We start from the raw sequence: 19,645 nt of genomic DNA, 5'->3' as shown, positions 1-19,645 counted from the left end.
ATAGCGTTCCTTTAAAGGAACACTAAAGCAGTATTAATACAGACCTATATCCTAATGCTTAAGTGTCCCTGTACCTTCTTATAAAAGGCCCCCACCGCCTCCGTGTGTGCAATAAAAATAATAAAATAAACCTTTTACTTACCTTTTTCCAGCACTGAGGGTCACTCGGAGCTGCTCTCCTCTCTGCTTCCTGCAACGTCATCAAGAAGACATGGCCTACTTTCCAATACAATGCTCCTCATATTATTTATAAAAGGTATTGGGGACCTGATTCGTATGCGCCGCACATGCATCCAAGCTTTCCCATAAGAAAGCATTGAATCAATGTTTTGCTATGGGGGTTGCAATGTCACATGACTAAGTTTGATCTGTTGTTGCAGCAGAAGTGCCTCCAGTAGCTTTCAGTGTAACAGCCACTGGAGGTGTGTTTAAGCCTTTAACCCCTTAAGGACCAAACTTATGGAATAAAAGGGAATCATGACATGTCACACACGTCATGTGTCCTTAAGGGGTTAAGGTAAACATTGCTGTTTCTGCAACACGGCAGTGTTTAACCTAGAGTGGTTAAAATGGCAGGATTACTGCACCCAGGCCGCTTCATCTCAATGAAGTGGCCTGGGTGACTCTAGTGGTCCTTTAAAGTGTCAGTCTTTGCCCATTTGAAAAGTTGGGAGGTATGCACACATAGCACATTCAGCTGGACAGTCTGATTTCGGGGTCCTGTCCAGCTGTCCCACTCTGTCCTTGGTCAGCACTGTGCAAAACCATCACTATACGTCCTCATGCTGTAAGTCGGGCACTAAGACATGCAGGGAGCACTTTGGCAATGCTCTCTGCACGGTCCTATATGTAGGGGGGCTGCCCGGTAGGCTGTCTATCAGCATGTTTGATCCAAGACGAACGGGGGAGCTGACATCGGCGGGGGGAGGAGAGGTCACCAGCGTCGAGGGAGCCCGGCACTGGATAAAGGTAAGTGGCTGAAGGGGTTCTAACCCCTTCAGCGCCACGGGAGGGGGACCCTGAGGGTGGGGACACCCTCAGGGCACTATAGTGTCAGGAAAACCGCTTTGTTTTCCTGACACTATAGTGATCCTTTAAATGTACTTTGAATCACTTTAATAAACAACCCTGACACGGTTTCAAACCAGGGGTTGGTAAATTGTATTTCCTGTGGAGTAACAGTGATTAAATACACACTTTTTTTTTTACAATTATATTGCATAAATTAGTAATGAAAATGTTTTAGGAGCAAATGATAAGAAAATTGGAAAGAGGAGCAGAAGGGGCTGGTCACCTGCAATCTTAATCTCATCCAGTTTAATAATTTGGGGAATAAATTAAGGGATTTCTTGTTCTCGTTTGGGAGGGGAGGGTTGTTTTTTTGTTTTTGTTTTTTTTTAACAAAACTCTGTACAGATAAACATTTAATTTATCGACCTGCTAGGACCTCAATCTGCCTGCTTCCTGTAACAGTGGACGTGCGCGTTCCCGAAGAACAAGCACGCTACAGGCTCATACACAGCAACCTCTATCTGCTGGGTTCATGACTATTAAAACTCTAGAACTCAGAATGTTCACACAGATCACAAACCAAAAGGCATGCATGGTAATAGGGCAAAGGCACGGTACTTACATGTACGTACACAGCCGCTTCCTCTGTGTTCTTGGTGTGTAAAGACCTCATCTTCACGGCCCCACAGAGCTTCCTCGCAGAGCTCAGTAACAGGCGGGTTGTAGAAGGGATCATATTGACTCGCAGAAGATCTGCTCTGCTGTCACCTGTTACATTAAAATCCACGCAGGAAATACGTTAAAGCTGAAGGACACATAGTATCTTCTACCTGTAACTTTGTTATATTACATTCGGCTAACATCCATTCTGTTCGTTGCACATACTACACACAAAGCATCTCTTCCACTACACAGGAAATGGAAGCTCATCGCCACCTGCTGGTCACTAACTGTGTTTTTTTATAAAGATAACATTTTCATCACCTACAAGTATAATTTGTTATTATTATTATTATTGCCATTTATATAGCGCCAACAGATTCCATAGCGCTTTACAATATTATGAGAGGGGATTTAATTATAAAAAGGACAATTACAAATAAACTTACAGGAACAATAGGTTGAAGAGGACCCTGCTCAATCGAGCTTACGTTCTATAGGAGGTGGGGTGTAAAACACATTAGGACAGGAATTTGCAGTCAAATAAGGTGGGCTGCCCTTTAGGAGAGGGCAAGAGACAGGTATGTGAGGTAGGGGTTAGTCTTGGAGGCCATAAGCTTTCCTAAAGAGATGGGTTTTAAGGCACTTCTTAAAAGATGCAAGACTAGGGGAGAGTCTGATGGCAGTAGGCAGGCTATTCCATAGGAAGGGAGCCGCCCGCGAGAAGTCCTGCAAGCGCGAGTTGGCCGTACGAGTGCGGACAACGGACAGGAGATGGTCACGGGCAGAGCGGAGAGACCGAGAAGGGACATACCTATGGATCTGTGAGGAGATATAAGAGGGGCGAGAGTTGTTCAGTGCTTTATATGTGTGAGTTAGTACCTTGAATTGACAGCTCATATTTACACATATTTAGACCCAAGTTAAGCAAGTTTTAAATCGTTAACTATTTCCACATAAACGCTCAATTCCTATGCACCATTTCACTGGTTGCCGCCAAATACTAAGGCGACTCCAGCCTGTTTAAAACCTGTAGAGAACCGATGGCTTACCTGCACGTACACCTATTCGACTGTCTAAACTTATGTACACCTGGGTTAACTCTTAACTTAAACACAAAATTGTGCACTGTTGCCGTTATGTTAAGGAAAAGATTAAGTCTTCTCTGCGGTTGTATTTTATTTATTTTATTTTTTTCAATTCTTTATTTATTGTCCAACAGACATTAAAGCAGTACAGTAGTATATCATTTATGTGCTTTGCATAAGCCTTTGGTGTACGCCTGTATATTTTCAATTGTCTGTCTCTTTTTTTTTTTTTTTTTTTCAACTTCAACAATATAACATAACATAGACGTGTGTGTTACAATTGCATCTATATATAAAACACATGTTTGTACAAGTGAGGTTTGTTGTTGTTATTTCTATTTCAGTTTTATTTTTTCCCCCCCTTTTGAGGAGTCAGTCCAGGTTGGCGTCAGTCTGGCCTCGTTTGAGGGTGAGTCGTCCTCGCCTTTGGGGGTGTGGGAGACTCTTATTTGTCTGGTGGTGAGGGTGAGTGTCTACTTCCTGCCTCTTGGCTCAGTAGTGGAGTCATTCGTTGTATTGTTCCCATGGTGCCCATACTCTGTTAAAGGCTGTCGTGGTATTGCGTATCTGTGCCGTCATTTTGTCTGCGGTTGTATTTTAGACTAGATAACAAACAAATCTAAGCATGTGTAACTAGCCTGTTCTACTATAGAATGTTAATCGTGCAGCTATTGGGAAGCCACATACTCGTTATGTTTTGATCCTCAATTATAGATAAGCCTGTTATATGATTTGCCATTAATCTTGTTTCTCTCTTTTGTAAACGTATGTTTTACTACTACCGTTCGCACTGTATTATCTGCAGAATTACTCAGCATTACTATTAATATAAAAATTGTGCCTGTATTTCATTTGTCCCGCATGTTCAGCGAGGAAAATGCCTGAGGACTGCTCTCGGGGCACCTCAGACCTGCTTGTAAACTTTATGCGCACTACAAAAATAAAGAATTAAAAAAAAAAAGAAATAAAGGAGGGAAAGCAGGCACGATTTAACTTAATGGTCTGCCACTAACGGGGGGGGGGGGGGGGGGGGGAGCTTCTGCCCAATTATAAAAGTCTTGATTTCTATTGAAGGTGACACTTTTATAAATTGTCCACAAAAAAATGACTGACTCTAGACACAAAAAAAGCACTTCAGCAAGGTGAAGTGTTTTATGTGTCCGTAGCAGGCTTCCCCAAACTCCGGCCCTCCAGATTTTGCTGAACTACAACTCCTATGATTCTCAGCCTATCTATTCATTCATAGAATCATGGGAGTTGTAGTTCAGCAATATCTGGAGGGCCGGAGTTTGGGGAAGCCTGGTCTGTAGTTTTCATTGAAAGTATAGCAACATTAAAAAGACTTTTAGATGGAAAAGTCACAAGTAAAATGCAAGAAACAATGCAACACTGTCCAATCTATTTATTGTTTTGTTTTGTTTTTTTCTAACTAGAACAGCAAACCTTACTCTTCCAATGCCAATACACTGACTTTATCTCAAATTCGTTTTCCGGGCACTGCAGGTCCCCGCTCCCTCCCACCACCCATCCCCGGTTGCTGAAAGGGTGAAAACCCCTTCAGTGACTTACCAGAGGCAGCAACGATGTCCCTCGCCGCTGCTTCTTGGTCCGCCCACGCTCCTCCCCGTCCCCACGTCATCTGGTGGGGGAGACAGATCATGCCCGCTGGGGAGAGAGACCAAATGCGCATGCGCGGCAATGCCGCGCACACGCATTAGACCTCCCCATAGGAAAACATTGAAAATGCTTTCAATGCTTTCCTATGGGGATTTTAGCAACGCTGGAGTGTGAGGAACGTCCAGCGACGCTATTGCACAGAAAACCTGTGCTATGATCCTGGAAGTGCCCTCTAGTGGCTGTCTAGACACAGAGTAGACAGCCACTAGAGGAGGAGTTAACCCTGCAAGGTAATTATTGCAGTTTATAAAAACTGCAATAATTGCACTTGCAGGGTTAAGGGTAGTGGGAGTTGGCACCCAGACCACTCCAATGGGCAGAAGTGGTCTGGGTGTCTGGAGTGTACCTTTAATTTCCAAATTATCGGCACATCTCTGCTTCATGCCTCCTTCACAGTGATAATATGTGGCAAGTAGATTCTGTCCCTCATTGAGCTAGACAGCAACACACACATAATTGGTTTTTGGATAGTCCAGTCCACAACTGTGATCATGATATTAACCCCGTAAGGACACACAGGGCTGCCATCAGAAATTTTGGGGCCCCTGACAAAGCACAAGGTCTGGGCCCCCCCCCGCCCCCTCCCTCCCGGGCCCGCCCACGCCCTACCTAGTCCGCTGACAATGATGCGGGACTGAATGTGGTGTGTATAGTGGAAGTGAATTAGAATGTGTGTAATGGATGTAGTGTTTGTGTGTATTAGATACTGTTTGTGCAGTGAATGCAGAGTGTGTTTGTGTAGCGGATGCAGTGTGTATAGTGAACACAGAGTATGTTTGAGTAGTGGATGTAGTGTGTGTACAGTGATGTAGTGTGTGTTTGTGTAGTGGATGTAGTGTTTGTATGTACTAGATGAAATGTGTTTAGTGGATGCAGTGTCTGTAGTGGATGTAGTGTGTGTATTAGACGCAGTGTCTGTGTATAGTGAATGCAGAGTGTTTCAATTTGTGGTGGATGTAGTGTGTGTACTGTGAATACAGGATGTTTGTGTAGTGGATGCTGTGTGTACAGTTAATGCAGAGTTTGTGTCAGTATAGTGAATCCAGAGTGTGTGCATAGTTTAGTGAATGCAGAGTGTGTGTTAGTGTGTAATGAATGCAGAGTGTGTGTTAGTGTGTAGTGAACGCAGAGTGTGTCAGTGTAATGAATGTAGTGTGTGTTAGTGCAGTGAATGCAGAGTGTGTGTAAATGTGTAGTGAATGCAGAGTGTGTGTAAATGTGTAGTGAATGCAGAGTGTGTGTAAATGTGTAGTGAATGCAGAGTGTGTGTAAATGTGTAGTGAATGCAGAGAGTGTGTTAGTGTGTAGCGGATGCAGAGTGTGTGTTAGTGTAGTGAATGCAGTGTGTTAATGTGTAGTGAATGCAGAGGGTGTGTTAGTGTGTAGCGGATGCAGAGTGTGTGTTAGTGTAGTGAATGCAGAGTGTTAATGTGTAGTGAATGCAGAGAGTGTTTGAGTAGTGGATGTAGTGTGTGTACAGTGATGTAGTGTGTGTTTGTGTAGTGGATGTAGTGTTTGTATGTACTAGATGCAATGTGTTTAGTGGATGCAGTGTCTGTAGTGGATGTAGTGTGTGTATTAGACACAGTGTCTGTGTATAGTGAATGCAGAGTGTTTCAATTTGTGGTGGATGTAGTGTGTGTACTGTGAATACAGGATGTTTGTGTAGCAGATGCTGTGTGTACAGTTGATGCAGAGTGTATGTTAGTGTAGTGAATGCAGAGTGTGTGTCAGTATAGTGAATCCAGAGTGTGTGCATAGTTTAGTGAATGCAGAGTGTGTGTTAGTGTGTAATAAATGCAGAGTGTGTGTTAGGGTGTAGTGAATGCAGAGTGTGTCAGTGTAATGAATGTAGTGTGTGTAAATTTGTAGTGAATGCAGAGTGTATGTTAATGTGTAGTGAATGCAGAGAGTGTGTTAGTGTAGTGAATGCAGAGAGTGTGTTAGTGTAGTGAATGCAGAGAGTGTGTTAATGTGTAGTGAATGCAGAGAGTGTGTTAGTGTGTGTTAGTGTAGTGAATGCAGAGTGTTAATGTGTAGTGAATGCAGAGTGTGTGTTAGTGTGTAGTGGATGCAGAGTGTGTGTTAGTGTAGTGAATTCAGAGTGTTAATGTGTAGTGAATGCAGAGAGTGTGTTAGTGTGTAGCGGATGCAGAGTGTGTGTTAGTGTAGTGAATGCAGAGTGTGTTAATGTGTAGCGAATGCAGAGTGTGTGTCAGTATAGTGTATGCAGTGTGTGTTGTGTTAATGTATGCAGTGTGTGTGTTAGTGTATGCAGTGTGTGTGTTGTATTAGTGTATGCAGTGTGTGTTGTGTCAGTGTATGCAGTGTGTGTTGTGTTGGTGTATGCAGAGTGTGTTGTGTTAATATATGCAGTGTCTGTGTGTTGTGTCAGTGTATGCAGAGTGTGTTGTGTTGGTGTATGCAGTGTGTGTGTTGTGTCAGTGTATGTAGTGTGTGTGTTGTGTTAGTGTGTGTGTTGTGTCAGTATGTAGTGTGTGTGTTGTGTTAGTGTATACAGTGTGTGTGTGTGTGTGTTGTGTCAGTGTATGCAGTGTGTGTGTTGTGTTAGTGTGTGTGTGTGTTGTCAGTGTATGCAGTGTGTGTGTTGTGTCAGTGTATGTAGTGTGTGTGTTGTGTCAGTGTATGTAGTGTGTGTGTTGTGTCAGTGTATGTAGTGTGTGTGTTGTGTCAGTGTATGCAGTGTGTGTGTTGTGTCAGTGTATGCAGTGTGTGTGTTGTGTCAGTGTATGTAGTGTGTGTGTTGTGTCAGTGTATGCAGTGTGTGTGTTGTATTAGTGTATGCAGTGTGTGTTGTGTCAGTGTATGCAGAGTGTGTGTTGTGTTAGTGTATGCAGTGTGTGTTGTGTTAGTGTATGCAGAGTGTGTGTTGTGTTAGTGTATGCAGAGTGTGTGTTGTGTTAGTGTATGCAGAGTGTGTGTTGTGTTAGTGTATGCAGTGTGTGTGTTGTGTCAGTGTATGCAGTGTGAGTTGTGTTGGTGTATGCAGAGTGTGTTAGTGTATGCAGTGTGTGTTGTGTTAATATATGCAGTGTCTGTGTGTTGTGTCAGTGTATGCAGAGTGTGTTGTGTTGGTGTATGCAGTGTGTGTGTTGTGTCAGTGTATGTAGTGTGTGTGTGTTGTGTTAGTGTGTGTGTTGTGTCAGTATGTAGTGTGTGTGTTGTGTTAGTGTATACAGTGTGTGTGTGTGTTGTGTCAGTGTATGCAGTGTGTGTGTTGTGTTAGTGTGTGTGTGTTGTGTTAGTGTATGTAGTGTGTGTGTTGTGTCAGTGTATGCAGTGTGTGTGTTGTGTCAGTGTATGTAGTGTGTGTGTTGTGTTAGTGTATGTAGTGTGTGTGTTGTGTTAGTGTATGTAGTGTGTGTGTGTTGTGTCAGTGTATGTAGTGTGTGTGTGTTGTGTCAGTGTATGCAGTGTGTGTGTTGTATCAGTGTATGTAGTGTGTGTTGTGTCAGTGTATGCAGTGTGTGTGTTGTGTCAGTGTATGCAGTGTGTGTGTTGTGTCAGTGTATGCAGTGTGTGTTGTGTCAGTGTATGCAGAGTGTGTGTTGTGTTAGTGTATGCAGTGTGTGTTGTGTTAGTGTATGCAGAGTGTGTGTTGTGTTAGTGTATGCAGAGTGTGTGTTGTGTTAGTGTATGCAGTGTGTGTGTTGTGTCAGTGTATGCAGTGTGAGTTGTGTTGGTGTATGCAGAGTGTGTTAGTGTATGCAGTGTGTGTTGTGTTAATATATGCAGTGTCTGTGTGTTGTGTCAGTGTATGCAGAGTGTGTTGTGTTGGTGTATGCAGTGTCAGTGTATGCAGAGTGTGTTGTGTTGTGTTAGTGTGTGTGTTGTGTCAGTATGTAGTGTGTGTGTTGTGTTAGTGTATACAGTGTGTGTGTGTTGTGTCAGTGTATGCAGTGTGTGTGTTGTGTTAGTGTGTGTGTGTGTGTGTTGTGTTAGTGTATGTAGTGTGTGTGTTGTGTCAGTGTATGCAGTGTGTGTGTTGTGTCAGTGTATGTAGTGTGTGTGTTGTGTTAGTGTATGTAGTGTGTGTGTTGTGTTAGTGTATGTAGTGTGTGTGTGTTGTGTCAGTGTATGTAGTGTGTGTGTGTTGTGTCAGTGTATGCAGTGTGTGTGTTGTGTCAGTGTATGTAGTGTGTGTTGTGTCAGTGTATGCAGTGTGTGTGTTGTGTCAGTGTATGCAGTGTGTGTGTTGTGTCAGTGAATGTAGTGTGTGTGTGTTGTGTCAGTGAATGTAGTGTGTGTGTGTTGTGTCAGTGTATGTAGTGTGTGTGTGTGTAAATGTGCAATCTGGGGGGAGGGGGAGAGGGAGGAAGGGGCATTTTAACATATTTAAAAAAAAAATATTACATTTAATTAAATAGTTTCTCGTCCCCTCCCTGCTTACCTTTGTCCAGGGAGGGGGGAGATTCCATCCCTGGTGGTCCGGTGGCATGGTGGGGCCCCCTGGGTTCCCTGTTACCGCAGAGGGGGCCCAGGCAGCACACAGCTTCTTCTCTTCTCTCCTCCAACAAATCTCGCGAGACCCGCGGAGCGTTGCCATGGCAACCGGGTCTCGCGAGATTTATTCGCAGAGAGGAGAAGAGAAGAGGCTGTGTGCTGCCTGGGCCCCCTCTTCGGTAACAGGGAAGCCGGGGGCCCGCGGCTGCACACATAGATAGCGATATCCGCTATCTATGTGTGCAGGGAGGGAAAGTGGGGCCCGGGACTGCCAGAGCAGTCCGGGCCCCCCAGGGCCGCCGGGCCCGTGACAACCGTCATGGTTGTCACCCCCTGATGGCGGCCCTGAGGACACATGACATGTGTGACATTTCATGATTCCCTTTTATTCCAGAAGTTTGGTCCTTAAAGGGTTAAGGAACTGGTAGTAAAGGATTAGGAGAGATAAAGGTAATTCTTTTAACAGATAACAGTAATAATTGCCAACAAGTCTGCTAGCATAACTGCTGGTGAGAAAAGCATGAACATCTGATGTAGATACTAGACGTAAGCATTCGGTTTTGCCCAAATCTCATTGCTAGTACGACCAAATTTTGTATCCCAGAAGTGCCATGTGGATGTGAAACCGAGCAAACAATAAGGCAATGCCTTCCTATGTTGGGATGCTTTGGGATTAGTGGTTCCTAATAAATACATATCATTTTTTATATATCGCTCCCTATGTTTCCCTTTCTTGATTACTTTTTCTCATTTGATCTGTGAACCAAAATGGCAGGAAAATATGCTTTTCCGTGTACTGCTAAATATATACATAATATTTCAGTACAATGATTGTCCATTTTTCACGGCCATTGGTTTGGCAGAATATTTTCCCAAATGGTTTTCCATGAACATTTGGCTTAAACCAAACCACCACATAAATTGTTACATGTCCCAAACCCAAAACTCTCACCATGCACATTGGAAGATCTCTCCTTGGGACAAAAAAAATGAAGTCCAAACTGCACTGGGAGGAAACGCATAGAACTATTTCTTTTAAAGGCACCAAAGACTTTATCAGCACAGCCACTTTTACCTGCAAGGTATAGTAGCCCGCATGAGTCGTGACCAGTGGACCATAAGGTTTACATCATAAGGTTTATTGTATTATCCATCTGACATAACAGGGGCGTGAGTGGGGAAGGCCTCTAGGGAAGCTGTCTGTACTGTACCAAGTTTATCCTACCCATAATTTGTTTTGTTGGGAGGTAGAGCATTTGTTTGTTTACCATAAGGTTTATGCAGTATATGTGGTATATGTTAGTCCCTAAGTGCTATTGAATAGAGATGTCGCGAACATAAAATTTTCCGAACGCGAATTTCCGCAAATGTTTGCGAACTGGCGAACCAGCGAACCGCCATAGACTTCAATAGACAGGCGAAATTTAAAACCCACAGGGACTCTTTCTGGCCACAATAGTGATGGAAAAGTTGTTTCAAGGGGACTAACACCTGGACTGTGGCATGCCGGAGGGGGATCCATGGCAAAACTCCCATGGAAAATTACATAGTTGATGCAGAGTCTGGTTTTAATCCATAAAGGGCATAAATCACCTAACATTCCTAAATTGTTTGGAATAATGTGCTTTAAAACATCAGGTATGATGTTGTATCGATCAGGTAGTGTAAGGGTTACGCCCGCTTCACAGTGACAGACCAAACTCCCCGTTTAACGCTCCGCAAACAACCGCAAACAGTCCATTTGCACAACCGGAAAACTCCCCATTTGCACAAGGTTGGATACCAAGCTAGCCATGTCCCGTTCCTTGTCCTCACTGATGTCATTGAAGGTCTCTTTCTCCACCCAGCCACGTACAACACCAAGGGTCCCCGAAAGGTGACAACAAGCCCCCTGGGACGCCTGCTGTGTTTGGTCTTCCACCTCCTCAAAGCCACCTTCCTCCTCTGACTCCTCTTCTTCAGACTCCTCTCTCTGCGTTGCCTCTCTCTGCGTTATTATAAGGTGTGTTAAGTAGTACTATTCCTATCAGTTTAATCCCTGTTACGTCCCCTATCAGGGGACGTGTATTTGGCATCGATTTTAGGAACCGGGAGATGGAAAAAGATGCTTGGTCGGTCCTCCTACTTCAAATTTGGGGCACTGCGCATGCAATCTAATGTGCCACCAGATAGGAGTGGTGTGTTAAGTAGTACTATTCTTATCAGTTTAATCCCTGTTACGTCCCCCTCATCAGGCCTTTTTTAGTCGAATGTATCGCCCACTGTCAGTCCCTTCGGGATCCATCCCTCATTCATCTTAATAAAGGTGAGGTAATCTAGACTTTTTTGACCTAGGCGACTTCTCTTCTCAGTGACAATACCTCCTGCTGCACTGAAGGTCCTTTCTGACAGGGCACTTGAAGCGGGGCAGGCCAGAAGTTCTATTGCAAATTGGGATAGCTCAGGCCACAGGTCAAGCCTGCACACCCAGTAGTCAAGGGGTTCATCGCTCCTCAGAGTGTCGATATCTGCAGTTAAGGCAGGGTAGTCTGCTACCTGTCGGTCGAGTCGTTCTCTGATGGTGGACCCCGAAGGGCTGTGGCGATGCGTAGGACTTAAAAAGCTCCGCATGTCCTCCATCAACAACACGTCTGTAAAGCGTCCTGTCCTTGCCGGCGTGGTCGTGGGAGGAGGAGGATTACTTTCACCTCTTCCCCTGTTAGATTCCTGTTGTGCTGTGACCTCACCCTTATACGCTGTGTAAAGCATACTTTTTAATTTATTTTGGAACTGCTGCATCCTTTCCGACTTGCGGTAATTCAGTAACATTTCAGACACTTTCTGCTTATATTGGGGGTCTGTTAGCGTGGACACCCAGTACAGGTCGTTCTCCTTCAGCCTTTTTATACGAGGGTCCCTCAACAGGCACGACAACATGAAAGACCTCATTTGCACAAGGTTGGATGCTGAGCTACTCATGTCCCGTTCCTCGTCCTCAGTGATCTCACTGAAGGTATGTTCTTCCCCCCAGCCACGTACAACACCACGGGTACCAGATAGGTGACAATGAGCACCCTGGGATGCCTGTTGTGGTTGGTCTTCCTCCTCCTCCTCAAAGCCACATTCCTCCTCTGACTCCTCTTCCTCACAATCCTCTTCCAGCGTTGCCGCAGGTCCAGCAAGCGATGCTGATAAGGCTGTTTCTGGTGGTGATGGTGACCACAACTCTTCCTCTTCACGCTCATCTGCGGCCTGATCCAGCACTCTTCGCAGGGCACGCTCCAGGAAGAAAACAAATGGTATGATGTCGCCAGGGCTGCCACCAAAAATTTTGGGGCCCCTGACACAGCCTACGGTCTGGGCCCCCCGGGGCCCGCCCCCAAGTCAGTCCACATAACCCGCCCCCAAATGCACCCATAGGGCCCATCTTAAGTCAACCCACAAGGATGAAGTGTCTGTGTACTGAATTTGTTTGTGTGTGTGTATAGTGGCTATAAAATGTGTGTAGTGGATACAAAGTGCGTGAGTAAAGTGGATACGCTGTTTATAGTGGATTCAGATTGTATGTTTGTGTAGTGGACAGAGTGTGTGTGTATAGTGAATGCAGAGTGTGTGTTTGTGTAGTGGAAGTAGTGTGTGTATAGTGAATGCAGTGTGTGTTTGTGTAGTAGATGCTGTGTGTGTGTGTAGTGGATTATGTGTGTAGTGAATGCAGTGTGTATTTGTGTAGTGGATGCTGTGTGTGTATGTGTGTGTGTAGTGGATGATGTGTGTAGTGGATGCAGTATGTGTGTTTATGTAGTGGATGGTGTAGTGGATGATGTGTGTAGTGGATGCAGTATGTGTGTTTATGTAGTGGATGATGTGTGTGGTTGTGTAGTGGATGCAGTTAGTGTGGTTGTGTAGTGGATGATGTGTATGGTTGTGTAGTGGATGCAGTGTGTGTGGTTGTGTAGTGGATGCAGTGTGTGTATTTGTGCAGTGGATGACGTGTATGGTTCTGTAGTGGATGATGTGTATGGTTGTGTAGTGGATGCAGTTTGTGTGTTTATGTAGTGGATGATGTGTATGGTTGTGTAGTGGATGCAGTTTGTGTGTTTATGTAGTGGATGATGTGTATGGTTGTGTAGTGGATGCAGTTTGTGTGTTTATGTAGTGGATTATGTGTATGGTTGTGTAGTGGATGCAGTTTGTGTGTTTATGTAGTGGATGATGTGTATGGTTGTGTAGTGGATGCAGTTTGTGTGTTTATGTAGTGGATGATGTGTATGGTTGTGTAGTGGATGCAGTTTGTGTGTTTATGTAGTGGATGATGTGTATGGTTGTGTAGTGGATGCAGTTTGTGTGTTTATGTAGTGGATGATGTGTATGGTTGTGTAGTGGATGCAGTTTGTGTGTTTATGTAGTGGATGATGTGTATGGTTGTGTAGTGGATGCAGTTTGTGTGTTTATGTAGTGGATGATGTGTATGGTTGTGTAGTGGATGATGTGTATGGTTGTGTAGTGGATGCAGTTTGTGTGTTTATGTAGTGGATTATGTGTGTGTTTGTGTAGTGGATGATGTGTATGGTTGTGTAGTGGATGATGTGTATGGTTGTGTAGTGGATGATGTGTGTGGTTGTGTAGTGGATGATGTGTATGGTTGTGTAGTGGATGCAGTTTGTGTGTTTATGTAGTGAATGATGTGTATGGTTGTGTAGTGGATGATGTGTATGGTTGTGTAGTGGATGATGTGTGTGGTTGTGTGGTGGATGATGTGTATGGTTGTGTAGTGGATGATGTGTATGGTTGTGTAGTGGATGCAGTTTGTGTGTTTATGTAGTGAATGATGTGTATGGTTGTGTAGTGGATGATGTGTGTGGTTGTGTAGTGGATGATGTGTGTGGTTGTGTAGTGGATGCAGTTTGTCTGTGTGTGTGTGTGTGTGTGTGTGTGTGTGTGTGTGTTTTGGATGTGTGACAAATGCTGCTGGGATTTTTTTTTTTTTTTAAGAATTTGTATAATTAAAAAAGATATATTCCCCCCTCCCTGCCTCTTACCTGTAGCCAGGAAGGGGGGACACTGGATTCCCTGGTGGTCCGGTGGCTCCGCTTGTTGGGGCAGCAAGGAGGAGCCCAGCAGACTCCCTCCATGTTCTCCCTCCTGCCAGCCACTGCTCTATGCGAGCCCAGCATGCATTGCGTGCCGCGGAGCGTTGTCATGACAACCCGCGGCAACGCTTTACTGCTGTGGCTCGCGAGAGTGCTGGAGGGGAAGGTAAGTATATCCTGGGCCCTGCTTGGAAGCCAGCAGGGCCCGGAGAGGCATATATACATAGCGGTACTCGCTATGTATATATGCAGATTGAAGGGCTGGGGGCCCGGGCATGCAGAGGATTACCTGTGCAGTCCGGGGCCCGGGCATGCAGAGGATTACCTGTGCAGTCCGGGCCCCCCAGGACCGCCGGGCCCGTGACAACCATCATGGTTGTCACCCCCTGATGGCGGCCCTGGATGTCGCTGATGGTGCCTTCGGTGCGACTGACTAGGTTTGTCACCTCCTCAAAAGGACGCATGAGCCTACAGACATTGCGCATGAGCGTCCAGTAACGTGGCAAAAAAATTCCCAGCTCCGCAGAGGCTGTCCTAGCACCCCAATCATACAAATATTCATTAACGGCTTTTTCTTGTTGGAGCAGGCGGTCGAACATTAGGAGTGTTGAATTCCAACGTGTCGGGCTGTCGCAAATCATGTGCCTCACTGGCATGTTGTTTGGCCGCTGGATATCTGAAAAGTGCACCATGGCCGTGTAGGAACACCTGAAATGGCCGCACACCTTCCTGGCCTGCTTCAGGAAGTCCTGTAAGCCTGGGTACTTATGCACAAAGCGTTGTACGATCAGATTACACACATGTGCCATGCACGGCACATGTGTCAACTTGCCCAAATTCAATGCCGTCAACAAATTTCTTCCGTTGTCACAAACCACTTTGCCGATCTCCAGTTGGTGCGGAGTCAGCCACTGATCCACCTGTGCGTTCAGGGCGGACAGGAGTGCTGATCCGGTGTTACTCTCTGATTTCATGCAAGTCAACCCCAAGATGGCGTGACACTGCCGTATCCGGGATGTGGAATAGTACCTGGGGAGCTGGGGGGGTGCCGTTGATGTGGAGCAATACGCAGCAGCAGAGGAGGACTCAGCCGAGGAGGTTATGGAAGAGGATGGAGTAGGAGGAGTAGAGGAGGTGGCAGCAGGCCTGCCTGCAAGTCGTGGCGGTGTCACCAACTCCTCTGCAGAGCCACGCATTCCATGCTTGGCAGCCGTCAGCAGGTTTACCCAATGCGCAGTGTAGGTGATATACCTACCCTGACCATGCTTTGCAGACCAGGTATCAATAGTCAGATGGACCCTTGCCCCAACACTGTGTGCCAGACATGCCATTACTTCCTTTTGCACAATCGAGTACAGGTTGGGGATTGCCTTTTGTGCAAAGAAATTTCGGCCGGGTACCTTCCACTGCAGTGTCCCAATAGCTACAAATGTTTGGAATGCCTCGGACTCCACCAGCTTGTATGGTAAAAGCTGGCGGGCTAAGAGTTCAGACAAGCCAGCTGTCAGATGTCGGGCAAGGGGGTGACTTTGTGACATTGGCTTCTTACGCTCAAACATGTCCTTGACAGACACCTGACTGTGGGCAGATGAGCAGGAACTGCTCAAGGCGAGAGACGTAGTGGCGGATGGTTGAGAGGGGGCAAGGAGGACAGCAGTGGTTGACGTGGCTGAAGATGCTGGACCAGGAGGAGGATGGTGGCTTTGAGTTTGTGTGCTGCTTGTACTCATGTGTTGATCCCATAGGTGTTTGTGATGTGCGATCATGTGCCTTCGCAAAGCGGTTGTACCTAGGTGGGTGTTGGACTTCCCACGACTCAGTTTCTTTTGGCACAGGTTGCAAATGGCATCGCTGTTGTCAGAGGCAGACACACAAAAAAAATGCCACACTGCTGAGCTCTGCAATGACGGCATTCTGGTGGTGGCAACAGCATGCGTTGATTGGCGTGCTGTCTGGCTGACACCGGGTGCCGATGCATGCTGGCTGACTGTGCCACTAGCTCCTTGCGACGACCTCCCCCTGCTTCCAACTCGTCTCTTCCTCCTCCTCTCTGTCTCCCCATCTGAACTTTCCCCCTGTTCTTCTTCTCTTCTAGTGGGCACCCACGTGACATCCACGGACGCATCGTCATCATCAACCGCTTCACTTGTATCTGACAACTCAGCAAAGGAAGCAGCAGCGGGTACAACATCATCATCATCACACCGTACGTCGATGTGTGTAATGCTGCCTGACTAAGACATATCCCTGTTATCTACATCCTCTGGCAATAATGGTTGCGCATCACTCATTTCTTCCAACTGATGTGTAAATAGCTCCTCTGACAGATCAAGCGAAGCGGCTGTGGTGCTAGTGTTGGTGGTGGCGGCAGGTGGGCGAGTGGTAACTTGAGAGGTGCCCGAAGCTAAGCTGGAGGAGCATGGTGCGTCAATTTTCCGAGCGGAAGCTCTAGAAGATTGGGTGTCCTGTGTGAGCCAGTCAACTATGTCCTCAGAACTTTTCGAGTTCAGGGTACGTGGCCTCTGAACACTGGGCATTATTCTAGGGCCAAAGGGAATCACAGAACCACGACCATGACGGCCCCTGCAGGGTTGGCCTGCCTCTGCCTGTCATTTTTTTTTCGATTAGTGGAACTATGCGTGCAAGCTACTGTGACAACAGATATGAGTGGCACTGTGAACTGGCAGAAGTTGGCAGAGTAGACGCTGTAGGCCTGACACACACGCTTGCAGACAACTAACTGCTATTCAATCTATTACAGTCAAAAAAAAAATTTTTTAAATGTACACTACTGTTACACCAGATATGAGTTGCACTGGTGTGACACTGTGCCCTGGCAGGCCCTGAAAGGCACACGTGTGAAGGAAACTGACTGCTATTATTTCACAGTCAAATTTCTAGTTTTTTTTTATGTACACTACTGTTACACCAGATATGAGTTGCACTGGTGTGACACTGTGCCCTGGCAGGCCCTGAAACGCACACGTGTGAAGGAAACTGACTGCTATTATTTCACAGTCAAAAAAGTTTTTTGGTTTTTTTTAAATGCAAGCTATTGTGACACCAGATATGAGTGGTGGCACTGGGCAAGTGGGCACAGTATACGCTGTGAGCCTGACACACACGCTGGCAGGCAGGCAACTGCAATTAGATTACACAGGAAAAAAAAAAAGCAGACTGATGTTCTAGCCCTAAAAAGGGCTTTTTGGGGTGCTGTCCTTACAGCAGAGATCAGATTTGTCCTTCAGGACTGTAGTGGACACTGAATACACTAGCCTAGCTATCGATTTCCCTATTAAATCAGCAGCAGCTACACTGTCCCTCCTCTCACTAAGAATGCAGCTTCCAGGGGGGGGGGGGGGGCAGGGCCTGGCCAGCATGGCGGACGGACATGCATGAAGTGAGCTCCCTGCATACAGCCTGCAAAGCGAGACCCACAGAGGGAATAATACCTTTGGAGGTTGCTCACTGAACACTTACCTGTTCCTGAACACCAGGGAGCTTACCCGATCAAGTTTGTAGCAGCCTATGACTACGCACTGTCCTGCGGCCTATCTGCTCTGGGGGTTCTGTGGCAGGGAGAAGCGGCCGATCTCCTGGCCTGGAGCTCTCATCGTGTCTGCACCTCATATCTACAGCCCCGTTTCCACCCCCTCTGGACCGGTGGGGGTTTTCCGGGTCCCCACCAGGGAAAGGCTAAAGTAACCCACAAGGCTAAATGGCCACTACTCACCCTGAAAAACGAGCCATCGTGTCACAGCTAAGATGGCCGCCACTCCGACAGCGCAATCAAGCCCACACTGGGAAGCTAAGTTCCATGCAGCCTTTGATGCTCTCTGTGCAGCCTTCTGGAATCGGATTGAATCACGGCCGAGGGCTTTGCTACTCACCTCACCTAGGATGGAAGAGATTTTCAGAGGTGCCCCAGCATTGTGCTCTCCTTCGGAACAGAGAGCCAGGGGGGATGGCACGCCAATCAGCCGCCCACGACTGAACAGGACCGATCCCAGAACAGGTTACTTATACTGAAGCTGGAGGGCTGGGAGGTGACCAGGAATCTTCTTCCACAGTGGACTGGGCTCGGGGAGCAAGGGTGCTCATGCGCCGACCTGCTGACCCTCGTGGTCTGAGCGATCCTCTGGTGCACCCGGCAGGCGGTGGAAGCACTACTAAGCGGCACATGGATGTGAGTAGAGACGACCACTCTCTGAAGCATGTCAGAGGAATTGGCTAAAACATCTCTGCTGCTGAGAATCTAAAATGCCCTTGTTATGAGGTGTAGTCAGTTGTCTAGCATTTAACAGCACTCACTAAGAGGTTATTTAGTCTACTTATTTCTAGTTTTGATTCACACATGTTGATCTATAACTGGTGGTGTTAATCCCCTTACCCCACTTCAGTTATTAGGTATTAGGGAGCTATCTACTAAAAGGCTGAAAGACCTAAATTGGTCTTTCAGCCAAATGTACTAATACTAAGTAAAGATTACTTAGTATTAGTAAATTATGCCCCTACTCGCTATAGCGCGAGTAAGGGCATGTCTATTAAACAGTGAGCAGCCTGTGGCTGCTCACTGTAACAAAAAAAAAAAATAAGCCCCCCCCGGCCCCACCCCTGAGCGGCAGGTGGGGGCCCTAATGTAAAATAATGTGGGGGGGACCTATTGTCCTCCCCCCGGGCCCCCACCCCTGAGCGGTGGGTGGGGGCCCTAAATCAGAATAAGGGGGGACCTAATGTCCTCCCCCCTGGCCCACACCCCTGAGCGGTGGGTGAGGGCCCTAAATCAGAATAAGGGGGGGAACCTATTGTCCTCCCCCCTGGCCCCCACCCCTGAGCGGTGGGTGGGGGCCCTAAATTATAATAAGGGGGGGGACCTAATGTCCTCCCCCCTGGCCCCCACCCCTGAGCGGGGGGTGAGGGCCCTAAACAAGAATAAGGGGGGGACCTAATGTCCTCCCCCCTGGCCCCCACCCACCCTAAATTGGAATAAGGGGGGGACCTAATGTCCTCCCCTTGGCCCCCACCCCTGAGCAGTGGGTGGGGGCCCTACAGTAAAATAAGGGGGGGGGGCTAGTGTCCTCCCCCCTGGCCCCCATCCCTCAGCGGCGTGTGGGGGCCCTAAATACTAATAAGGAGGGGAACCTAAGGTCCTCCACCCTGGCCCCCACCCTTGAGCAGCGGGTGGGGGCCCTAAAAAAAGTCCCCTCCCCCCCAGGTGCCTAGGGGTCCCCAAACCCCTAGTCACCCCCTCCCCCCCAATAAAAATTATCCCCCTACCTACCCCCCTCACCCTAAAAATAATGAGGGGGGGGGGGACCTGTAAAAAAAAAAAAAAAACTTACCATTCAATGTTTTCTTTCTTCTAAAATCTTCTTTTTTCAGCCCCAAAAAAGGCCAAATAAAATTCCATAATAACCGACGCAATTATAAAAAAAAAAAAACGAGCGCAAAAAAAAAAATCCATCTTCACCCATGGAGGGCTTCGCGCAGACTGAACTCTGCAGGGCAGGGGAAGGCTTATAAAGCCTTGCCCCGCCCTGCAATTAGGCTCAGAGCACTCTGATTGGTGGGTTTAAGCCATCCAATCAGAGTGCTCTGACAGGTAAATGAAGAGACTGACAGGTAAGTCTCTACGTTTACCTGTCACAGCACTCTGATTGGTTGGTTTGAAATCCA

The 19,645-nt window shown here is 46.8% G+C and overlaps 1 protein-coding gene across 1 annotated transcript in view; it reads right to left on the bottom strand.

Moving 5' to 3' along the window:
• Positions 1 to 1,930, bottom strand: part of RSAD1 (radical S-adenosyl methionine domain containing 1) — a 29,465-nt gene extending 27,535 nt beyond the window's left edge. Inside the window, exon 1 of the mRNA XM_063458967.1 lies at positions 1,634 to 1,930. Coding sequence (XP_063315037.1) covers positions 1,634 to 1,747 — 114 coding nt within the window. The 5' untranslated portion in view covers positions 1,748 to 1,930. The remainder of the gene's footprint in view (positions 1 to 1,633) is intronic.
• Between the last annotated feature and the right edge of the window lie 17,715 nt (positions 1,931 to 19,645).

This window comes from Pelobates fuscus, chromosome 6 (assembly GCF_036172605.1).
Source record: "Pelobates fuscus isolate aPelFus1 chromosome 6, aPelFus1.pri, whole genome shotgun sequence".
Lineage (NCBI taxonomy): Eukaryota > Metazoa > Chordata > Amphibia > Anura > Pelobatidae > Pelobates > Pelobates fuscus.
This window is presented reverse-complemented; position numbering and strand designations above follow the sequence as displayed.